Here is a 22,367-nt window from a genome sequence, read left to right on the forward strand (position 1 = left end):
CTGGCAATTAGGATTAATCCTGTTCACAGCTGGTAAAGAGTTGTCAAAGGCAGAAGTGCTTGTCTCTCTCCTTTCTCAACGAACATTAGAAGAAATGAATGCATGCTAAAAGCTGAGGCCTGTTTCATCCTTCAAGAAGGAAACTTAATTATGACAGTGGTGGGTGATATATCTTTGACATTGCCAAAAGAATATGGAATTTGCTGAGGTATTTTGGGTTTAGAATAGTTTTTAGTTGGTATTTCAAGGTATGAAGAGGACTGGTTTATCCTGATGAGTTTTCCTCTTTTTGGTTCATTTGTTATAATCCCGTTTGAAAATGTGGTTTGTTTTGGTTTCCATGAAATTTTGATGACTTTTTCCCTGCTGTATAGCTATTTAGCATTGTGAATTGCTCCATCCACATCCATGCCAGGGTCTTTAGGAACTCAAGTTGTGCAGTCTGTCGTTATTACTTGGTTCCTCTCTCTTTCTCCTGGCTTGCTTGTGTATAGCAGAAAACATGGACTGTCACACTCAGCACTTTTATACGTATTCTCCCTTGCGGACCATGAAGGCTTTAATAGCAAGCTGCTACTGTCTCTGCCTCTTTTGCACGCTTTGCTTGCTTTTTTTTTTGTATGTGTGTTGGAGACAGCCAGGTGAGAACCAGGTTCTACAGACAAAATGTGTTAGAAAATGCCCATTAAATTTCATACTGGAACTTGAAAATCAGTCATGCTTGATTTTAATGTAATCTCACGGTAAACTCTTCTAGCTGAGGCAATTACGAGTGAGTACCTCCACAGAAACCTCCTCCTGTGCATGTCACACTGCTGAGGCTCCAAGGTGTTTTCTGCTGCATGAGTTGCTACAGGGACGTCTGGCTTAACGGTGAGGGGCTGAAGGGTGAGGAGCTGGCTCTGGGCGAAGTGAATCTGTGTAGTCAGGGTGGGTGTCCTGCTCACCCTAGGAGTGCATGCAGCAGACCTGCCCGGTACCGAGCGCGTCAGTGCCCATGGGCCGGGCTTGGTGACACAGGAGGGTGCTGTGAGCGGTGCTGTGCAGCTCAAATCCTGCAAAGAACTTGCTTTTGCTGCCTCAAGGTAAAAGCGATAGACAGAGGCTACTCTGAAAAGGTGAGGGAGCAAGGCAAGTGCTGTACACCTCTCCCTTAAATAGCGAGGCTGGGAAAGGAAAGTAGATGTGCAAGCCCCTTTGTTTCAGGAGATGTTTCACTTCCAAATCTGAGGTGGTGTGCAGACTAAACTCCACTTGTGATGGTGTTTCTCCTCTTCCCTGAAGCAGTAGACGTGGATAATTTAAGCTGCTGTTGAAATATCTCTTGCAGCTGAGGTGCTGTGGGACAGGATCTCTTGTGCTGAGGATCCTGATGTTATGGGACAAACTCGGTCTTGTAAATTGATCTTTATTGCCCTTTTGAGCTAACGCAGCTCAATTTAAACATTCAAAATTGACCTTAGTGGACTGGAAAATGAAAGGGCTGGTGCTACCGTTTAGTTTGAAAGTGAATTTCATCCTTTAAAGTTAACTTTCCCAGTACTTTGACTAGGAAAGGCAGTTTTTTCTAATTTATACGAGGTTGACCTTCTCGATAGCAAATGTGCTATAAAACAAGTAATGTAATAGTCTATCTACAATCCGTATATTTTTTTCAGGAATAATATATGTAATGCCCTGGGTGGATTAAAAATATGATGCAAGTATCACTATAACAGTTACCGGTCCCTGGTGTAAAACCCGCTAAACTTTGTACTCCAGAAAGCAGAGTGGGTCTCCCGTGGTGTGTCTGAGCTTGCTGGTGTTCTGCAGAGAGTGCTCACAGTCTCTCTTCTAGTCTGAAGAACGTGATGGCCTTGAAAGGATGATTAAATGACACGCTCGTTTGAGAGGGCCTGTCGGAAGGTGAGATGTCCCCTCATTCTCTTCATTTGGGTTACTTAGCCGACTTCTGCAGTAAGGCTGGTTTGCCAAGCACGAGCAGAGAGAGAATCAGGTCCTAGCTTTTAACATTCCTCATAAACCAGAAAAGTCAACATGAGCCAACAGCCGTTAAAGTGAGTAATTAATACTGTCCCTTTTTTGGGGAGACTGTTCTTTATATGCAGGGAAAGTTTGTGCTTGCTGCATCCCTCCCTGCTTGTAGCATAATCTGTTTCAAATGAATAATGTGCGTTGCTGCTCTCCCAGTTACCACGCTTGCGGCAAACAGTGGGGATGCTGACCTGGTGCCTGCGCCTCCGGCCGCCGCTGCTGCTGCTGGAGCACAATTTCCGACGCTTCCTCCAGCACGACGTAGGTTTCCAGTGACAAGGGCTGTGTGGAAGCCGTCCGTCAGCGCGGGGCCGGGACCCCCGCCAGCGGGCCGGGCGCTGCGGGGCCGCCGGCCCCCCGGGGGTGCGGGCAGGCCGGCGTCCCACCAGCCCTGCCTGGCCCTGCGGCTCCCTCCCTGCAGCCCTGCACCCCTGGGTGCCTGGGCCCGGAGCAGCCCCCAGGCTTCCCAGTCCTCGCGTGGTGCTGGGGCTGTGCCGTGTGCTGGGCTGGCACTGCCTACACCGGAGGGGTTCTCCATGAGGGGAGGGCAGAAGACGACTCAAAATGTGTGGGCCTTTTTTTAATTGTTATCAGCTCTCGTTATAAAAGATTACTCCATCGGCTGATCGGCTTCTTGAGTCAAGTATTTCGTCTAAACTTCACAGAATTGCTGGGTTTTCCTGTGGTACATAGTTGTATGCAAGTTCTGCAGTATAGGAGGACACAGGCTTAAATTAGTCCAGACTCAAGTGTACTAGGTACACTCCAGGTGCATCCTATTTATTGTGGTAGTAATTAAATACAAGCCCTTAATTTATCCTCTAATTGGGACTCAACTGTCATTATTATTCCTGAAAGCTGAAATCATACTACTGCTCGATCCCCTCAGACTATTGCTATGCCAGGAAAATCTTTTCAAATAGACATTTTGACAGACTACATACTTAGTCAATGGCAAACTGGCAGCTACACGGTTTTATGCAAAATTAAAATGCTTAATTCTTCCCTCCTTTTTGGAAAACCTTATGCGCATTTGTAGTCTGCCAGTTTTCTGAGCAACGTGTAGATCTACCATACTCAGAAGAAAAGAACATGCTCATTTTAGGTCACTTTTTTTCCCCTATCTGCTGTTTAATATTAATAATGCAAGTTGCTGTGTCAAAATACTAAATAATTGTAACCTGTATAGGAAAGGAGTTTTATTTTAACCTTTGAAAACTATATTTACATGGTTTAGTACATATGAATAATGCATAGAGTTAGGCACTAAGGTTATTTTCAAAGTCAGTCATTTCAGGATCAAGCTGTAGAAAACAATAAAAAAGAAGAGTGGTTTCTTTTTTCTTGCTCTCCCCCTTTCTTTAATTCCCCACAATTCAGGAAATAGCATTGAAGTCTTACGCCATTGGGATTTCTCACTAAACTTCAAAGCTTAATTTAGTCTCTGCTGGAATGAAGAGCGGCATAAAACAGGCACAGTGGAATCCATTTAAATGAGTGACTGCGAAAGAAATACAGTTTCTAAGAAAACAAATGTTCTGCACAGTCTTTTAACAAAAAATACTCCATCGGGGCGCGGTGGCTAAACCACAGCAGTGCTCCGTGGCGGCGGGTGCTCCGGGTGACGCTGCGCCCTCCCCGGCTCGGGGCGGGGGTCCCGGCCGCGCGCCCCAGGGCCGCGCGGCAGCTCGGGGGGGGCTGAGGTGGGGACGAGCCTCCTGGTCCCTTCGCGAAGGACGTGGGACCAGCTGCCCGTGCGCTCGCACGTGCACGTACTTGACAATTTTCCAGAGCACCATTTTAATAGGGTAAGTCAGCATGGAAGATTTGGTTTATTTTCCAGCATATTTGATGCTTCATGAAGGATGCAGTTTTACTTCCGACCGCTCCTTTATAACCCTACTCGTCAAAGAAATGTTCTTGTCATTAGCAAGGTGTTTCCTTTAAATCATTTCCCTATCTGTATTTTTTATCCATTGTGACATGAATTTTCTTCTACGAAATGAGCTGTATAATTCTGCTAAGGCAGTGCTAAGTGCTTTATTTTAGAAGCATTATAGGTTAATGCAGACTTTTGACATATCTTAAAAAACCAAAGGCTATGATCATTTGTTCTGCCTCTGCAGTGGTTTTATGATAATTGCTTGTAATCCAGTCAACGCGTATCTGCAGGAACGGCTCCAGCTACGCAGTATTTCTTCTGACCCACCTCACGGGTGCAGAGCTGACCTTGAAAGAGCTCTCCACTGTGGTCCACATGAGAAAATTATTCTCCTTTTCAATAATTGTAAAAGCTTGCAATTACATAGCATCTCCTGTCTGCAAACCTCAGTGCTTTGCGTTTGGCACTGCTGAAAGGCAGCAGCGTTAACCAGGTGGGCAGCCAGCTGTTCCTCGCTGCCCCCGGGCAGGACCTGAAGGAGCTCTAGCCAAGGCTTTGGTGAGCCTCGAGCCTCAGAAAAATCCTGCCTGGTGTCCCCAGGTTGGGCAGGAGGCAGGAGCCAAACTGGTGGCTGCAGAGCACCTCCCCCGGGCAGGCTCCAAAACTGGGGGAAAGACACAGCTCTGCAGTAAAGGGAGGGGGGGGACCAGCTTGGTGAGATGAGATAGCATTAATTAGAATTGATGCAATTTAAAAATCTTTGAGCCTATCACGCCATCTTAACTATTGCATAAAACATTTCATTTTAATAATGCACTTTAATTGTATCTTTTAATTTATGGGAGTGCTTGACAGTTTCGTGTGACTAAGAGCAGCCATTCTTCTCTTTGCTGCTCTTACAGATAGCCCGGTCAGAAATACCCGTCCATTGACGATGGCCATGCACTGTGTGTAGAGATTAAATATTTTCTGATGTTTCATGCATTTTCTTGGACACACATGTGAGTTGCTGTACTTGTAAGAAAAGTAGCATTATGAGGCCAGTTGAGAGGCCTGCAGATTGAAACTGGACCATGGTGTTCGGGTGTTAGGCTGAGTACTGCAACAGGAAAAACTTCTGACCCGAGAACCATTAATTGAAGATAAACAGATGCTGAAAAGAACAAGAACAAATGCTGATAGATATGTTTGCTAGTTGGAGTACGAAGAAAAAATGCCTTCCTATGGGATATTGTGGTTCAAAGGGCAAGAGCTGATTTACAGTCCATTATAATTTGTACATCTGGAAATTTGTTAGAGTAATTAAATGCTAATATAAAAAGGAGATTCAAAGGGATAGCTTCCTTAAAGATTACTCTCAACTACCCAGGGTCAAAAGTAAATTATAAGTAATGCAGTTGAGAAGTTGGATCTTTCTGGCTGAATAAATGTCAACTGAGAAAAGCAGTAACTCAACTTTCTATATTTGAACATCTCATTATATTCCAGGCCATTGAAAGACACATTAGGTTCCAGAGAGGTGACACGTAAGGTCTCATGCTGATAATCCATCCTTTAATTATTTTATGGAGGTTAATGTTGCTGTAGTAGAGTAGTAGCTTGATCTTAGCAGTGAATAATAGGTTTTAGTAGAAATGAGTTTAATGGAAAATTAATAAGGCAGTGCTGAATGGCTGAATTGAATATGAAGGCTAGTGATGACGTTCATGCTTTTTTAGTATTGCTATAAAGGCTTTATTTTGCAGTTGCTTTTCAGGAAGCAAACCCATTTTCTCTCCTATTATGTCCTCTGGTCCTAGTAAGGTTTCCCTCCCTTTTTTTCTTTTTTTTTTTTTTTTTTTTTTTCCCCTCTCATCTCTCCATCTACAGAAGCATGTACGTGCACTTGAGGAGTAAGTAGATCTCTAACTGAGACACTGACCCAGTCTTTCTCTATAGAGAGTTGTCTCCCACCTACATGTAAGAGTTTTCCAGGACCTCAGCTTTGACAGGGAGGGGGGGTGGCTCACTGTTCCTGTTTTCAAGCCAAGTCTGGCAAACTTGGTTTTGTGCCACTGCAGTGTGTGTCTACAGTAAGTTTACGTGCATACAGTGGTTTTGTATCTGGCCTGGTCTGTAGGTAATGTGTCCACCTGCATCAATACTGCCTGGCATCCTTGGGCATCTTAGCTTGAGAGACCAGGCTTTTTGTTAGGGGAGCACCCAGGGAACGTTGCTCATTGATACAGTGGACCTTGCATAGGCTGCAGAGTGGTGAGAAGGGTGTCTGCAAATGCTTCATCCTGTAGGTCCTGGCAGTGGCTATTCTGGAACAAGAGGAGAAATGCAAAGCACAAGCAACTAATATAAGAGAAAAGCTGCTTGAATTTGGTGGTGTGGCTGGAGGTTGGCTTTGAGCTCAAGACAACGGAGAGCAGTTGGGATCAAATAGGAGAGAGATTGTGGTAACCTGAATCCAGATGTGCAGCAGGACAAAATGTAGCTGCAATTTAATGGAGAATCTTGATCCCGACTTGTTTCTTGTGACAGTTGTTCACTTTGAAAAAAATCAAGTGTTGAACTCTTCTTTCAAATGTAGCATCTCTGTTTTGTTCTAGTTGCCTACTTGTGACTCGTCATAGCCTTAACTCCCTGAAGAAAACTGAAAGCTTGTGGGAATTACATGCATGTTTCTAATTCTAATACGATACTGTTGAATACAAAATAAGAAGGAAAATGTATGTGGAGTGAACATCAACATGGCTTTTAATGGCATGATAGCTTTTTTTTTGACTAAACCATCCTGGTTAATTAAAGCTCAGTGTGATAAGTATAGAACTTGTTAAGTGTAGGAAAACCTACCTTGCAGGGAAATTGCTTGGATTTTTTTTTCAGTAGTTCTCTTCACCTGCTCCTATGTTTCATTAAAATGGATGCAGGGGGAGAAATAATTCAATAAAACCTAACATTCATCAATAGACTTCTACTGCATGACAGTCCCAAATGCAGCTTAATTTGGCTGATTTTAGTAGAACTATTGTGTCACTCCCTGGCCTAGCATGAAGCAGAGGAGTCCCAGTAAAGTCTGGTCCAAAATCTGTACTGGATGTAACAATCTGCTCTCCAGAGGCTCCTGTCCTCTTGATCCTGGTGGCAGGTTTTGGACTCTGGCCATGGCTCCACCTGCCCACATACATGGAGATGCTTACCTGGGCAGCTTGCAACCTATGAGGGTCTAAAACCGTCTGCTACTTTGGGACATTCTCTATTTTGAGATACCTTCATGGAGAGTGGGAAGGATAAGCAATCTCTAAACCGAGTTCTAGGGAAAATGGGACAAATACAGCTACTTAAGTCAAGTACTGTGGGTCTTCATCTGCCAGAAGTCCCCTGGGGTCAGAGGGAGGTGGCCTTCCAGGAGAGGAAAGCAGGCCAAAGCTTTCCTCTCTGACCTGCACAGCACCAGCTGCACACGGCGGCTCCCCCTTCCTTCGTGCATCTGACCAGGGTGTGGGCACTAGCAGTGACAGAATTGAAACTTGCATGCTGGTTTTGTCAGAAATGCCTGTTTTCATATTCCATAAATGGGTATAATAGCTGTGCAAAATTGCAGTGCAGCATGCCAGCAGCAGTGTCTGCTGTGCAAACCTGCTGCAGCACTTAGCTGTGGCAAGGAGCTTGGTCCTTCCAAATAACCTTGAGCTGCTGACTTAGAGTGCAAGGCTAAAGCAACACAGATCATTTGCCCTTGCAAGATGGAGCCAGAGAGAGCTCACATGATCAGTGTCTGAGAGCATCTGGAGGCAAATAAGAAGGGCTAGTTAAGCTAAAATTTAATGCTGGCAAAAAAAAAAAAAAAAAGGGGAGGGGGGGAGGGCAGCATGAGCTACAGGTGTGTTCAGGCTGTTGGTTTGGAGATGGTTTCTAACCCTTAGAGGAAAAAGATTCTGCAACCTTCTTACTAGGAGAGTAAGGGGTAAAAATACTGCAACTTCTTTTAAGACAGAAGTCGGTGTATTTGTGTGAATAACTTGCATGTGGTGATCCAGGCAGTAGCAGGGGTTGTGTGCAATGGCCCAAGAAGTCCTCATCTATTCCTACAGTCTTAAATGAACCCTTGCAGAACATACAGCAAGCTGATATGCACGTATGTGTGTGTATACATATATATGTATAATGTATATAAAGTGTGTGTATATCTTTTTTATACATCATATATATAACTAGAGCCAGTCCCTGTACCTCATCTATTAAGAATTGGTTAGCTACGATTTCTTTTTAAATGAGCTGATTTTTGGCATGCATAGAGCTAATGAATATTCATAATTTTTGCCAGTTCTAATTTTAGCCACCTAGAGCCTTCATTATAGGACATGCACATAATTAAATAGCCTTCTTGAGAGTTCATAAACTGTCCTTACTCTCACCATTTACAGGTTTGAAATGATCAAAATATTTTGTAAATGATCCTATAAAGCTACGCCAGGCTAGAAAGGCTATATAGTAGCCTCTCATAATCTTAATGTTTTGTGGTGGACCCAAATTCTGGTCTGGTCTCATGCATGTGATTCGGTAAGGCTGAGAACAACTTTTTTCTGTGAAATATTTGTGCACCTTGTGTAGGCTGTGCTCAAGTTGCGTGGGACATGACCCACATCCATCAACAGCAGCTGGTCCCCAAATGGACCTTTGAAGTGTTTTAATGCATAATTTCAAGAAGAATCTGCTCTTTATTAGGTCACAAAAAGATGATGATAGTCCTGTTTTGCAACATCCTAATTTATCCACTTCATGCATGTGTTTCTGTACCTGTGTGTTTATATACTATCTGTGGTGTTTGCTACATCTGTCTAGCACTATTATTTGCTTTTGAGACTAGTAGGGGACCTGTGGAGAGAATATTAAAAACGGACTAATGTGCACAGCGAGGTAGCAGTCCCAGGCAGAACAAGCACTGGGATTTCCAGCTCACTGAAATTGGGATTTGCTGATTTGAAGGCAACGTGCGGTGTGTGTATTGTTTTCAAAATTACCTTTTTTGCTATTTCAAGAAGGTACTTTTAAAAAGTTCTTCCCACTTGCCTGCATTGGGACTTACAGCTTCCTAACTTGGTTGCTTTTCCGCAAGCTGTGCCAGTTGGGCAAACAAAGGGAGATTTCCACTTGCCTGGTGAACCAGCTGAGCCGACCACAGCCCTGCCCCCGTCCCCGCGGCCCCCCGGGACCTTCGCTGCGGCGGGAGGAGCGGGGGGTTGGGGATGGGGCACCAGAGCCCGCGCCAGCCCCGGGGTCCTGAGCACAAAGACGAGCTGTGTGTGGAGTGTAAGCAGGGGGAGACTCGGGCCAAAGTGTGCTCCATGTCCTGTATTTTTTTTTTTAGAGCACCAATGATACACACGCAGAAGTCCAGCTCCCTTCATATAAACTTCTTGTTTTATTAAAACTAGTATTTTCACTCAAGTTTTTAAGGAACCCTTTATTTCACGTGAAGAAAAGCATCTTGCAGCAGGGCAGCCCCTTTGGCTGTGCAGTCTCACTGCCTGCGAGGCGCTGGGGCAGGACCCCGAGGCCGGCTGCCCCCGCACCGCACGCGCGTCCCAGTGCGGGACGAGAGGAACCACAGGGAACTGAAATGAGTCAGAAACAAACCACACGCTGCTGCTGGGGGTGGCTCCGGAGAGCAGCAATAAGCAGCTTCACATTTTTCAGGTTGGACAGCCTTGGTGGGAATGGAGGCGGGATCCTGCCTGTGCTGGGGCTCATCCCCTTTGCCCCTGCTCCCCGGGTGGTCCGGGCTCACATCAGTGCAGTTTCTAGCCACTTCTAGCACCATGTGCGCTGGGTGCAGTGACATTTGGCCTCGGCATCTCCCCGGACCCACCGTGACTCTCCAGGTGCAGCGATGGAGGCACAAAAACCCGGGCTGAGCCCCTGGCATGGGTGGCAGCCCCTTCCTTCTTTCCCACGCCGCTGAGGCCTCCCCTATGCCCCTGAGGCCAGGTCTGGGGGCTGTTTGAGGCTGGTGACACCAAGGGATTTCCACCCCTGGCCGTGCTGAATTTCTGTGTTCTCCTACGGGTCCCCAGCCATGCATCTTGCCGTGGGGGGATGCTGTGGCTGCCCACCTCCCAGCAGCACTGGCGTGGCCCCGGGCTGTGCCGTTCGTGCGGGGCTGCCTGGGCTCGGTCCTGGAGCGTCTCTGCGCAAGGGCTGGGGCACCTTCTCCCGCTGGTGCTTTCTTCCCCCTGCACCCCTGATACCGCTGTGGCAGGTGACCTGGCCAGCAAACCCAGGAGAAAGAAGCTAGTGGGCTATACTAAAAAGAAAGCAACTGATTTCCTTAAATGCTTAGATGAAAATTGTTGATCAGTGTTAAGACTTCTGCCCACCCCCCACTCCCCCTTTATGTGCATCCATCTCCAACACAACTGCTGTGAAAACCCAAGCAGCCCGGGGCAGGTCTGTGCTGGAGAGAAGGTGGGGTTCTCTGCGGTGAAGTTCTGAGCCACTTTTGCAGGGAGGGGCACGTGCAGGCAGACAATAACAGGTTTTTGCCTTGGTTTATAACCCACTTTCCATCCTTCATTGCTTGTCTTCTGGAGCACTTAGTACCCTGAAGAACACCCGAGAGTGGAGAGAATTTGCACTGCTCAGCAGACTCCACAAGCATCTTTGCTTTAACTATAAAGCTCTGGTCTTTTTTTTTTTTTTTTTTTTTTTTAAGAAAAGATTATTTTTAAACACAGCAGAGTGCTACCAGGCTATCATCTTGGCACATACTCTCTGGGCAGCCCTGTGAAGTTTCTTTCCCTCAGGGCTTCATCCACTGTCAGGATGTATCTGTTGATAAGATCTTTCATATCCTGGGTGAATGGCTCAAAATCCTTTTGCTTAGCGCCAGACCGCTTGAAATTCCCATCCCTGTTGTTCTCGACACAGAGCAGTCGGTCCTCTGTCACTGTCATATTCAGAAACTCCACCATTTCCTTCAGCTTGGGGATGAGGCTCTGCTTCAGGTCCTCGTAGTGGACTACGAGCAGGCGCTTCCCGTACTTCAGCCAGTCCAGGACGTGGGAGGCCCACCAGGAAGCGTAGCTGCTCACGAAGTCGGGCCACTCTAGATGACCGGGACAAGGAGGCGACGTTAGCCGTGCTGCATTGCAACGCTTTCCTAAACGGCATCGCGCGCCCCAACGCTGGCGTTGCCCGGCACGGCCCGATGGGGCTGGGCGGGCGCGCTGCCCGTCGGGCACGGCACCTCGGCCTCGCAGCTTCTGGTGACGCTCAACCCTGCGCCCCCCCCGCCACGGGGGCCACGCAGGCTCGGCAGCTCGCAGCGGGGCTGGCAGGGCCACCCACCCACCCACCCACCCGGGCAGCCCCAGGGGAGGGACCGGGCGGGCAGAGCTGCAGCTTTGCACCTGTACCTGCCTTGTTCCTAGGAGCTGAGCTCCGCGCCCACCAGCCCTGTGTGCACGAGCAGGCGGCTGCGCCTGGGGCTGGGGGGATGCAGCGCCCCAAGGCAGGAGTTCGACAGAAAGCTGCTGGAGGGGCGTGAGCAGGGAAGGCAGCGGGTCCTGCCCGGATGGTGGCTTCAGCAGTGCTTTGTCATGTAACTTCAAGCAGATCCTCCCCTTTCTGTAGTTTTCCTACCCTTTTACCTCCATTTCACATGTAGACTGAGAAAGAGCTAGGTTCATTTTTATATATGTATGTAAGCAAATAATATATAGTGATTACATTGACTTTCTGTTATGTAAATGTATCATCGAGACACTGATTTTGGCAGGGTCCCAAGGTATTCCTGACTTCCAAATCTGCCGAATGACATATCTGCCTTCGTGCTTACCAGCCTGCTTATGGGGAGACTGGATAAGGAAATAGGATTAGTACGGAAGGTTCTTCTGTTCCTGGCACATGGAAAGGGTCTAAGGTCATCTGCTAGGATCACTGGGACAAAATTCACTGAATTATTTTCACACCTTTGCCTTGGGCGTTAATGACACATCAATCTCTCTTTGCTGTTTGTGATAATTTAATTTTCCAAGGGTCGAGATTAGTCCTAGCTAGTGCTTTTAGGCTGGACAAAGCATTTGTGGCTAAAACGTAACAATTTTATAGTTTGCTGTACAGGAAAGCCTTGCCCTCCAGACTTTTTTCTGAGGGCTATTTTGCCTGTTTTTTGATGAATGGGTCTTTGGTTGTGACTGATGAGAGGTGATACATGAACTTAGGAAAGAAATTTGCTGTGACAGAGGACACGTGTCCTCAGCCCCCCCCAGCCCTGTGCTGCGTGGTTTGCCAAGCCACAGCTGTAATGCCTACAATGTGCACAAGGAGAAACGCAAGCTGAATCTCTGCTCTGCTGCAGAGCCTGAATGCAGCAGTGTATTCAGTGGGGAAATGGTAGTCACACCAGCCAGCTTGCCAGTCAAATGCATGAAATGTGACAGGCATATTCTGAAGCCTTTTCACGTGTTCAAGAAAGACTGAATCTCAAGTCCTCTTATTGCTATTATCCTTATTTATCTGCAGTGCAGTAGCACCTGTGCAGTGCTGTAAAATTTCCTTCAGGAAATGTCATGCGCCATTGAATCCTCCAAATCTTAAATTAGATTTCTCACGGTTATTACATGCTGCAGGGGCAAATCTTCTTCACCTCGCATAGCGTGGCAAATGGGCTGTACACAGGGGCGTTGTACCTGGGTGTGTTTTCTCTGCCAAGCAGTGCGCTGGCCGCAGCGTTGGTGTTGCACTACCCTCCTCTCGGTGGCGGTGGATGTACGGCCGGAGCACAGCCGCTCCCAGAGTTCGGGTCTGAGTGCTTTCGGGACTGATCTCCGCTGGGGTGGGACTCCAGCCCCACTGAGCTTGCCCGCAGTGGTGCCTCGGGTCCCCCTGCGCTCCCCCTCCCCACGCCGCCGCAGCGCCTTACCTTTGCTCTTCCAGTTGCGGTCGGTGGCGTAGCCCAGGTGCCCGGCGTATTTCCTGTTGAACTCCGCCATCAGCGACTTGTAGGGGTTCCTTATCAACAGGATCGCCGAGTCGAACATTTCAATCTCCGTCTTGCCGCTTTCGTGTGTTTTCACACAGATGGTCCTTCTACTTCTCCAGTGGTCTTTTTCTCCTTTAAAACCTGTTTTACAAGACAGGAATGTTGGCTTTTTCACTTGATTATACCTCTGTGCCTTTTCACACTCTAAATCATTCCCTACAGTGCTGTAAAGCTGTTGTGAAAGTACCAGTCAATTAAACCCATCACCCAGGACCTGAGACCAGGGCTGAATTTTGTTCCTGGCCTGCTGCTGACCTGCGAGGCTTATTGACTTTATTTGGCTGGGAACCATCCTCCCGTGTGCTTCTCTGTGCCAGCGTTAAGCAGGACCCTGTCCCTGGCTGGGGCCCCCGGCCCTGGCGGGGGGTGTGCCGGGGGCCGGGCGTCCCTCCGCTGGGGAGGGCTTCCTCAGCGCCTCGCTGCAAAAGGGCTGTTTCTCACAGGGCCTGTGCCTGGTGCTTGCTGAACACCGTACCCCTTCAGGATGCTGTCCTCCCAGGGTAATTAGTAACGCTTAAAAATTCAACCCTTGTGCTTCACGCGCTACTGAAGAGTTTTACCCTCAGGGTTTAGTCGACTGGTTTTTTCGTCAGCTGGTCTTTTGGACTAGTCTTTCACATGGGAGCGGTGCACGCGCGTGTGCACAGCAGCCCCAGTGCAGGTGACACGCACGTTTTGCCGATCAGGAGCCTGGCTGCTGCCTGTGAAAGCAGCTGCCCGTCTGGCTCGGCGTGCTGCTGGTGCTGTCCCTGCGGCTGTCTGCACCCTGAGACCGCTCGTTCCAGGCACACGGGTACATTTTAGGGAAGGCGCAGACTGTGACAGCCTTTGGCTCCAGGCAGAGCGAGTAAAGCTTCGTGCCTCGGAAGGGCTCTGTGTGTCCCCGCTCTCTGGATACAGTACCTTTGTTGTAGAGGGCTCCATCAAAGTAATAGCTTCCCGTGTAGTATCCCGTGGCATGCTCTATCAAATGGCGAGCCCATGTATTCCCAGCCCCGGGAAAGCTTGACAAAGCAACGAACACTTTGGATTTGGTGGTTAGGAATTTTCTGTCCGTGCAGCGGGTGTCTGTGAGTACAGAAGATAGTTCATTGTTAGTATTGTGGCTTTTTAATAATTCCACTGACAGCTCTTGATTACAGGGTTTATTGCTTCTTTCTTCTCTCTCTTACGAATATAGGATATCAATTTGAGTCCAGTTGTGAGTCAGCTACTTCCCAAAATTAATTCAGCCATAAGAGACCAAAGAGATTACCCTCAAAAGAGGTTTTTGTGGGTTTTGTGTTAGGCAACACTTTTTTGATAGAGCTGCGGCAAACCATTGTACTTGCCAGCAAGTTGTGATAAAAGCCCCTTGATGCCTGTTTGTTAACAGCTATTTGCCTGGCAGGTTGGCTCTTCAGTGAAACCCTGAATGTGCCATTACATCTGGAAATTGCAAGTTTTATAACGCAGGAGAAACCCCTCCTACTGAAAGGAGCTGGCGTTCAGGTAAAGCTCAGTGTTGCCTTTCCTCTCGGAAGGGCCCAGAGCAGTGGGGAGGGAACTCACATTGCATTAATCTCCCACGGGGGCTAGACACCGGGTTTCCATACGTGCTTTCATAAATCCTAACTTTATTTCTTAGCGTGCCAATAAAAGCAAAGGTAGGATAGGAACCAATCTTGACCCTATGTGATAATTCAACAAGAAGCCAGGAAATAAATTAGAAATTACTCTGTTAATTCTTCAAAGCAGCATTTAGATGGAGCCACGGCTAGAAAGTTCTAGCACAGCCCAGAGGATGCTGTCTTCTACTACTACTGATCTACACAGATGTGGGAAGTACTAGCAATTTCTTGAAAGCAAGGGTTCTTCCTGCATGATCTTTTAATGTGCTGGTGTCTGCAGCCTACCTCTGAACTGGGAGATGGAGTGGGGGGGGGGGGGGGGGGGGGGGAAAGGTGTTGGGTTAAAAAAAGCCCAGCAGCAATCCAGAAAAGCACTTAATTTTGTTTCATTTTAAGCTTGTCAGAAGTTTCACTGAACTCAGTATAAATCATTGCATGGATAAAGTTGCTAGTGCAGCCCAAATGGTTTACTGGATGGGAGCCTTGCCCTCTGCTTTATTTTCCAGCTTTGCAGCGTGTATGTGGATTAGTATTTTAGAGGAAGATGGGTAGAACAAAATGAGAGCCTGCAGAGGTGCCTTGGTGTTTGTGTAACAGGGGGGCTGGGCTGTGTTTGATGAACAGGAGTAGAACCAGATTATGAGGTCCTTGTTCCCAGCTGCCCAGGGTGCTGCACCGCTCAGGGTGTGCCTTCCCAGGCTCCGGCTTGTTCTCTCCATCTGCAAAATAATTGTATTTTTCCAGGGCCCAAGGAGGCTGTGCTGCCTAATGCGAGAATGGAAAGGTGCGTATTTCTGAGTGCAGTTGCAAGGGGGGTTTGGGTAAGGAGAGTTCCTCAAGTTCCTGTCTGTCTTGTGACACCAACCGCTGTGGCCGAGACGGCCGTTACCTCGACCGCCTGTACCCAGGGCAGCACGGGCGCAGGCGCCGTTCCCCGCAGCGGTGGGGCTGGCCCTGGCACGAGGGGGCTGGAGCCCCTACCTTGCACCGGGGTCTGGTAGACCAGGCAGTACTTTCCCCCGGCGGCGCTGCTGGCGTTGTGCGCCCCGCCGCAGGGCAGCCCGTCCGCGCCGCCGTGCAGTGGGAAGCGCCCGGTGGGGTAGCCGCAGTAACACTCCCGCCCTCGGACGACTGCCAAGGGAAACTCCTACGAAAAAGAGAAAATAGATCCGTGCGTAAATGCTTCAGCATCAACAGCTTGCAGGGAATGCTGCTGCTATACAAAGAAAAATAAATCTTCACAAGGCCACTGTCAAGATCAAAGCAGCGTTTGATATATCGCTGTAAAGCTCATGCTTCTTATATATTACTGTCTTTCATATGGCAATTCCTTAAAAGTTGGTTTTCAGACACGAGCCTTGTAAAGCTTGAAAATTCACAATATTCTGGCATTTTTTCATTATTCATAAAAATAATTTTATAATATTCCTGCAGCACCTAGTATGTAATTCCACCTGAAAAACATCAGTGTGGGAAAAGTTATTCTTATTTACCCCCAAAATGAGCGCTTTGAATTGGATCATCTTTAAAACTTCCATTTATATTCCCCCAAACTGAGTCAGCTCTTAAAAAGTTTGCCTCAGTTGATTTTCCTGGAGATTGTGTGGAGGCAACCTGCCCTTAAAGAATTTAAGCAAAGAAGGAAATTTAGACCCACTAACTGCTGCAATCTTGTTTAAAGATAGAAAGAAAAAAAGTCAAGCCACAAAAAAGAATATGCATCTTAGTCTGACTTCCTCACAGTTTGCAAAAAATGAATGCGCATGATACAGGGTTTGAAAGCTACTGTGTGTGTTTTTGAAAAAACTGCTTAGAAGTACGACAGCAAGTGATTTTTGGCACCTCTGCTCAGAGGGCCTGCGCCGAGGGCGGGCGCGGGGCCGCTCCGGGAGGGCAGAGGTGTCGGGGGGCCGCAGCCGCGCCTGGCGCTGCCGCGCGGCGGGGCAGGGGCTCATCTGCAGCCACGACACCTCCCCGGTCGCGTCGCCTCGCTTCGAGGTGGGGAGACCTCCCCTGGAACCCAGACCGCGCCGCAAACGCCGCTCTCGCTGCAGAGTGCGAGTGTGCAACTACAGAAGGGTTACAGGTGGTGTTCATTCCAAGGGAATCATTCCCAAGGAAAACATTTGGCTGTAAGAAACTTCTTTTCAATGGATTTGATGAAAATGAATTCAGGTTTTGGTGTACCAGTCTTACCCAAAACAGGCACCAGGCTGCAAAGCAGCGTTGCTGTGTGGTGGCAGCACAGTGAGGCTGGGCCGCTGTGCTAATATGGATGAGACTTAGAGGTTTGAGGGAAATGTGTGCTAATTATTTGCTGAAGAAATTAGCGGTTGCTCATGTGCTCGGTCGGAAAAGTGCACTTACTGCTTTGCCAAAACTGGCCCTAAAATGAAGTTTTTCTCCCCTTGGCCGGAGCCTGGGGTTGTTTTCCCTCGGGTTTCCGAAGCGCCCTGACGCTGGCTCGGGGGCGCGGGTGTGTGGGGATGGGCTTGGTGCAGCCACAGGACGGCTGAAGGGAGCTCAGGGCTTATTGGAGCACGGAGTGTTCAACTCCTCCTATTCCGTATCAACACTTTTTGCCTTTTAAGAGTCTTTTGGAGTCTGGGAGTGTGTGACAGGACTGATGAGCAGCTTATCTTTTACTCTTCCCCACGTGTTCATCCTCTGATAAGGAGTCAAATACAACACATGTGCCATCTGTGCCCAAACAGCCAACATTTGCTTAGCGAATGAGATAGGCCCTTGTCAAAAACTATTTACAGATTTGACCCAAGGGCAAAATAGTCCTGGTTTTGCAGCAAACAGAAATTTTTCCCTTACAATGAAGCAGTGTTTCTCAATTTGAGAAATGAATAAGTGTCCTGGCTCTCAAACAGTCTTGAACAAAAACGTAGCTTGTACCTCATGCCAAGTGGCACCTGCCAGCGATTGACTTTCCTGGACGCTGGGGGTTTTGCGGAGAGGGCGAAGCGGGTGCTGCCCCGTAGTTCCTGCACCCGCAGAAGCGCTGGTCGATGTGGGGCTGTCCCGCGGCCGCTGGCACGGGGCTCGGGGTGCCGGCAGCGCGGGGCGGCCGGGCCGACCCTCGGCCCCGCAGCCTGCCAGCCGCTCGGGCAGCCAGGGCCCGGAGGGGAGGGGGCAGCGCAGGGACCGAAGGGTTCAGCGTTTCAGTGGTGGTGGCACAAGCGTCGAAAGCAGCGCGCCAGTGGTTCTGGGAATTGCTCCAGGACCCCCAGCGTGGGTGCGAAGCCCTGTAACCAGCTGGCTGATCATTCCGACTGTCTGTCTGCCTGATGCCGTGCACAAAGCGACTGCAAAGTAAGGTATTCGATCTTGGCTTCCCATCCATATTTAGTCAAAACTAGCAGCCGTGCACTTTGCTCGCCTGTGTGTGTATGTATGCCCAGAGCTGTGGTTATGGCTTTAAGCAACCGTGTAACTTAAGTGCAGGACTAGCCCTCAAGCTCAGCACAGACAAGCCTGCGGTGCTTCACTTCAGTTAAACACAAGTGGATTGCCAGAGAAATCAGTGGGTCTGTGAATACGCATTTTTCTGGATTGAGTTTTAGAGCATGGGCCGACAGGCTCAGGTGTCCTGCAAGCTGTAACTCAGTGAGAGCTGATGTCAGTGGGACTATTCACCTAATAATTTGTGAGATGAAGCCTTAACAGGTAGTTTAAGTGCTGTAAGGAAAGCAATCATTCTCCAATAGCAACAGAGATGATGTGATGATTCAGTCACTGATTGTTTTCTATTAGATTGTATCCAAATGAAGAATTATGACTAGATAAGAATACACTTGTCTGGTTCTACCCTGATTACTCTGCTAAATTAATTTATTTTCCAACTTGCTGTACGAACTCTCCTATCTGACTCAGTTAAAATTTTTCTCTCAATATGCAAAAAAGAATAAGAGATGGAGGGCTAATCATGGAAGGAAATTTCTCTCCCAAGTAAAAATGATGGGTTTGGTTTATTTAAAAATGGACTTGTTGATTTTGCAGCAAACCTAGAAGTCATTATTCAAGTTTTTATCGAACTGGATATACTAAGAGCAAAGAATAAATACCATAAAGCCAATCACACCCTTGCATAAAAATTCTGGCTTTTTTTATTCTGTGATCTTTTGAGGCCAGGGGACAATTCCTCTGTGTGCTGTTACACCCAATATGACCCTGGTTTGAAATACTCCTCTCTCACTGCTGCAATAAAGTCAGCAGGGCTGTGATTATCTGCGCCAGTTCAGGTTCTGGACTACTTATGTTTGGATTATTGTGTTTTAAAAAAAATATCTAAATGAAACTATGGAAATACTCTGTATGAATTCTACAACGGGATTTGGGTCGAAATCACAGGAGTCTTTTGTTTATGGGTAAATGATGGCACGTAGCTACCTCTGGAATCCGAAGTAGCAGGTTTGTTCTTGAAATTAGAAGATTGCTGTATTCTATATATTGCTTTTTAAGGAACAGAAAAAACACCTTAGTTTTGGTAATATTCAAGTGTGAAAACTTGCCAGCATGGCTTTTGGATGCATTTCGATACTGGGGTTCTCTCCTCAAGACTTAGTGTTCTTCCAGATTTATAACTGCATAGAGAAGCTGAGTGGTAAATGGACTGTTTATTTAAAAATATAAATTCAAATGGAGATGGCTCATTTAGTATGCAGGTTGGCTTATAAAAGAGCATATATGAAAATTACGGCTTCTGGCCAAGGGACCTAGCACAAACACATTCCTGGATCTGTGTTATGGGGTGATAATGGGTTGCTATTAAGTCATGTCATCACTGTGTTAATTAAGAAAGAAATTGATAATTAAGGGTATTTAGCAGGTTTCATCTGAAGTTGTTACCTCGAATGCTTCCAAGGGCTGGAGCTACCATTTCAGCTGCATGAAGCAATTTGCAGGGCTAGCAAATAAATATGGTACGCCTCAATTTGCTTTTCTTCTAAGTCCCAAAGAGCAAAAGACTTATTCATGTGTTTAAGCATCTAACTGTAGTTCCATTTAAAAGTCCACTGGCTTTATGAGGATACATACAAACCGGTGGGGTAATTCCTTTCAGCGTAACGGGCTGGACTAAAATGACAGTGCCTTCCTGATTTCAGGAGGGCTAAGTATGTTGCTGTTGACTAAGAAGTTGTCCATTTGACTTTGAAAGGAAAGGAACCAAAGTCAGGACAAATGTTTGTAGTGTCATAATAGGGCTTGTTTTGGTTCATAGTTAAAGTACAAATTGTGGTGTAACTACTGGATTTGTGGATACGCAATTGCTTCTTAAGTGGAGGGAGACCTTGCCTGTCTTTTTGTAGGCAAATATTGTCACCTTTCAGAGGGTGGCATGGGGCCAAGCAGAGTTAAAGGAGGGAGGATAAGCAGGTTGTTACCTGTACCAATTTAGGGAAAGAATAAAGCAGAGGTACTAAACCTATTCTTCACCTCCCTTCAGTACCTTTTCCTCTTAATGTTATCATTTCTGCAGCCCTCTGTGCAGAAGGAGTCAGTTTATCTAATCCGTTAGAATCTCTGTTTTGCTGTTGGCTTTCTCACACAAGCTTCATCAAACAAATATGCATGGACTCAAACTCTGGAAAGGCACTAGCTGTTCTGCAGAGATGGGCAGTTTCCTCCATCCTGGTGCTTTCCTCTATCCTAGTCCCATTCAAATGTCATGCTAATGTGTTACGTTTTGGTTTTGGTATTTTTCTTATCCTTCTCAGTCATCAGTAATCTCAGATACTTCCACTTTTTGGCTGCATGGCCAGAAAACCTTGAAGGAACAATGCTTCTAAAAACCTACTTATTTAGAAAAGCTATCTCCCGAAACAGAATGGTATGGCTATTTTTAAAAACATTGACCTCTGAGCACATCTGAAAACTTCTCCAGATATTTCATACCATTGTCTCAGATAGAGAAGCAATAATTAATTGCATTTCATCAGTAAATATTAATAAAATGATGTTACATGTGGATAAACTGACACAGAAAGATCAAGATTTTTTTCCCACTGTTAAACAACAGATTAATGGCAGAGCTTGGAAAGAATTGCTTGTGAAGTCCTGCTTTACTGAACATTTACATGCATAGAGGATGTGATAGTGTGCTTGTATGCGTGTTCGTAGGGTACTATATACAGGGTACAGGGGTGATTCACTGCAATTCGCTGCACAGAATTAATTCCATGATACATTCTTAAAACACTGATGAGCTGTTATAGAGGATATGTTGACTGGGAAAGCTTTCCCACTCTACCTAGTAATTAAGCAGATTTGTTGTTCATGCCTTAATAGTTTTAATCAATTTTGTGATGCTAGAAGACAAAGTAATTTAATGTTCAGTTTAGTGCATGAGGATGAATGTGGCTTTAGGCTAAATCTGACCAGACAGTGAACCCTCCTCCTGTATGAAAAGCCAAGTCCCATCCGAGTGGGGAGGAAAGGAAAGGAACCAACTGAAGCTAAAGCAGAGGGTGCCGTGGGCCAAATGTTCCCTCTCGTGAGGATACCCATGTCCATCAAAGTCCAGCTCCTTCAGTTCTTACATCCATGGTCTTACTCTGCAATGAGTGTGGAGGATGAGCAAAGGTGATGCTTCAGGCCAAGAGTGTGCACAAGGACGGCAGACGTTAGCATGTCCCTTCTCACCTTCTGTCCAAAACCCAATAAGCACACAACTGACCTTTCCTGTAGTCTTAGATATCGTCACAAATTTATACAATGATTCTATTTTAAAATAATATAATTATTATTATTTATTAAATATTAATTATTAATAATAAATTTAAATTTAGATTTAAATTAGAGGTTACTGTGAAAGTGGTATAAATTCTTCTGGTGTGGAGAGAGACACGCTTGTATGTAAGTACCAGGAAAGTTCACCTGCTTCCAGTGTGCTTATCTGCTGAAATTTTTCTCTGGCAGCTTTTTCTTTTTTTTTACATTTAAGATTGTATCACGTTCCTGGCACACACAGTTATACGCTGGTGTAGAAGTTGTGTGTAGATACCTCTGCGTTAAAGCTCTTTGGCGGTGGCAGTGCGTGCTGCTGCGCCGCCGAGGGGAGCACGCAGGGCTGGCAAGGGGGAGGGCGCTGGGGGTCCCCCCGAGCCCCGCAGGGACCGGCTCCCCCGGCTCCCCCGGAGCCCCGCAGGGACCGGCTCCCCCCGAGCCCCGCAGGGACCGGCTCCCCCGGAGCCCCGCAGGGACCGGCTCCCCCGGAGCCCCGAAGCCCCGCAGGGACCGGCTGCCCCGGAGCCCCGGAGCCCCGCAGGGACCGGCTCCCCCCGAGCCCCGCAGGGACCGGCTCCCCCCGAGCCCCGAAGCCCCGCAGGGACCGGCTCCCCCCGAGCCCCGCAGGGACCGGCTCCCCCGGAGCCCCGGAGCCCCGCAGGGACCGGCTCCCCCCGAGCCCCGCAGGGACCGGCTCCCCCCGAGCCCCGCAGGGACCGTGTCCCCGCCGGGAGCTGGAGCCGCGTTGCGGGGGCTGCCAGCCCGCAGCCACCCATGAGCCGCAGGCACCGAGCCCTTCCCCAGGGGTGGGATCCGGCTCTGGGCTTGGTTTGAACGGGACACGGAGGCGGTTATCCCTTCCCCCACGGTCAGTGCCCCGTCACTTGGAGCAGCTTTCCTCTGCATCGTATTTAGTGGCATCATTCCGATGGCTTTCCCTCCCGCTGTCCCCACTTGAGAGAGCACTCGGACCAGATGCATCACTGGGTATTTACTCTGATGAGTTCTGTCCTTTGGAAACTCATTTACAAATTCAAAGCTCTAAGGCACTAATCTCTGCTATTCCCTTAGT

The 22,367-nt window shown here is 47.6% G+C and overlaps 1 protein-coding gene and 1 long non-coding RNA gene across 2 annotated transcripts in view; one reads left to right on the plus strand and one right to left on the minus strand.

Annotated features, from left to right (window-relative positions):
* Window positions 1-22,367, plus strand: part of LOC122153330 — a 109,030-nt gene that overhangs the window by 13,906 nt on the left and 72,757 nt on the right. The gene's annotated exons all lie outside the window — the stretch shown is intronic.
* Window positions 9,307-22,367, minus strand: part of WSCD1 (WSC domain containing 1) — a 32,982-nt gene continuing 19,921 nt past the window's right edge. The window contains exons 7-10 of the mRNA XM_032982315.2: window positions 15,542-15,707; window positions 13,854-14,018; window positions 12,831-13,031; window positions 9,307-11,012 (exon numbers count right to left, since the gene is read on the minus strand). Of these exons, the coding sequence (XP_032838206.2) occupies window positions 10,660-11,012; window positions 12,831-13,031; window positions 13,854-14,018; window positions 15,542-15,707 (885 nt within the window). The 3' untranslated portion in view covers window positions 9,307-10,659. The remainder of the gene's footprint in view (window positions 11,013-12,830; window positions 13,032-13,853; window positions 14,019-15,541; window positions 15,708-22,367) is intronic.

This window comes from Tyto alba, unplaced genomic scaffold (assembly GCF_018691265.1).
Source record: "Tyto alba isolate M040663 unplaced genomic scaffold, T.alba_DEE_v4.0 Super-Scaffold_19, whole genome shotgun sequence".
Taxonomy (NCBI): Eukaryota; Metazoa; Chordata; class Aves; order Strigiformes; family Tytonidae; genus Tyto; species Tyto alba.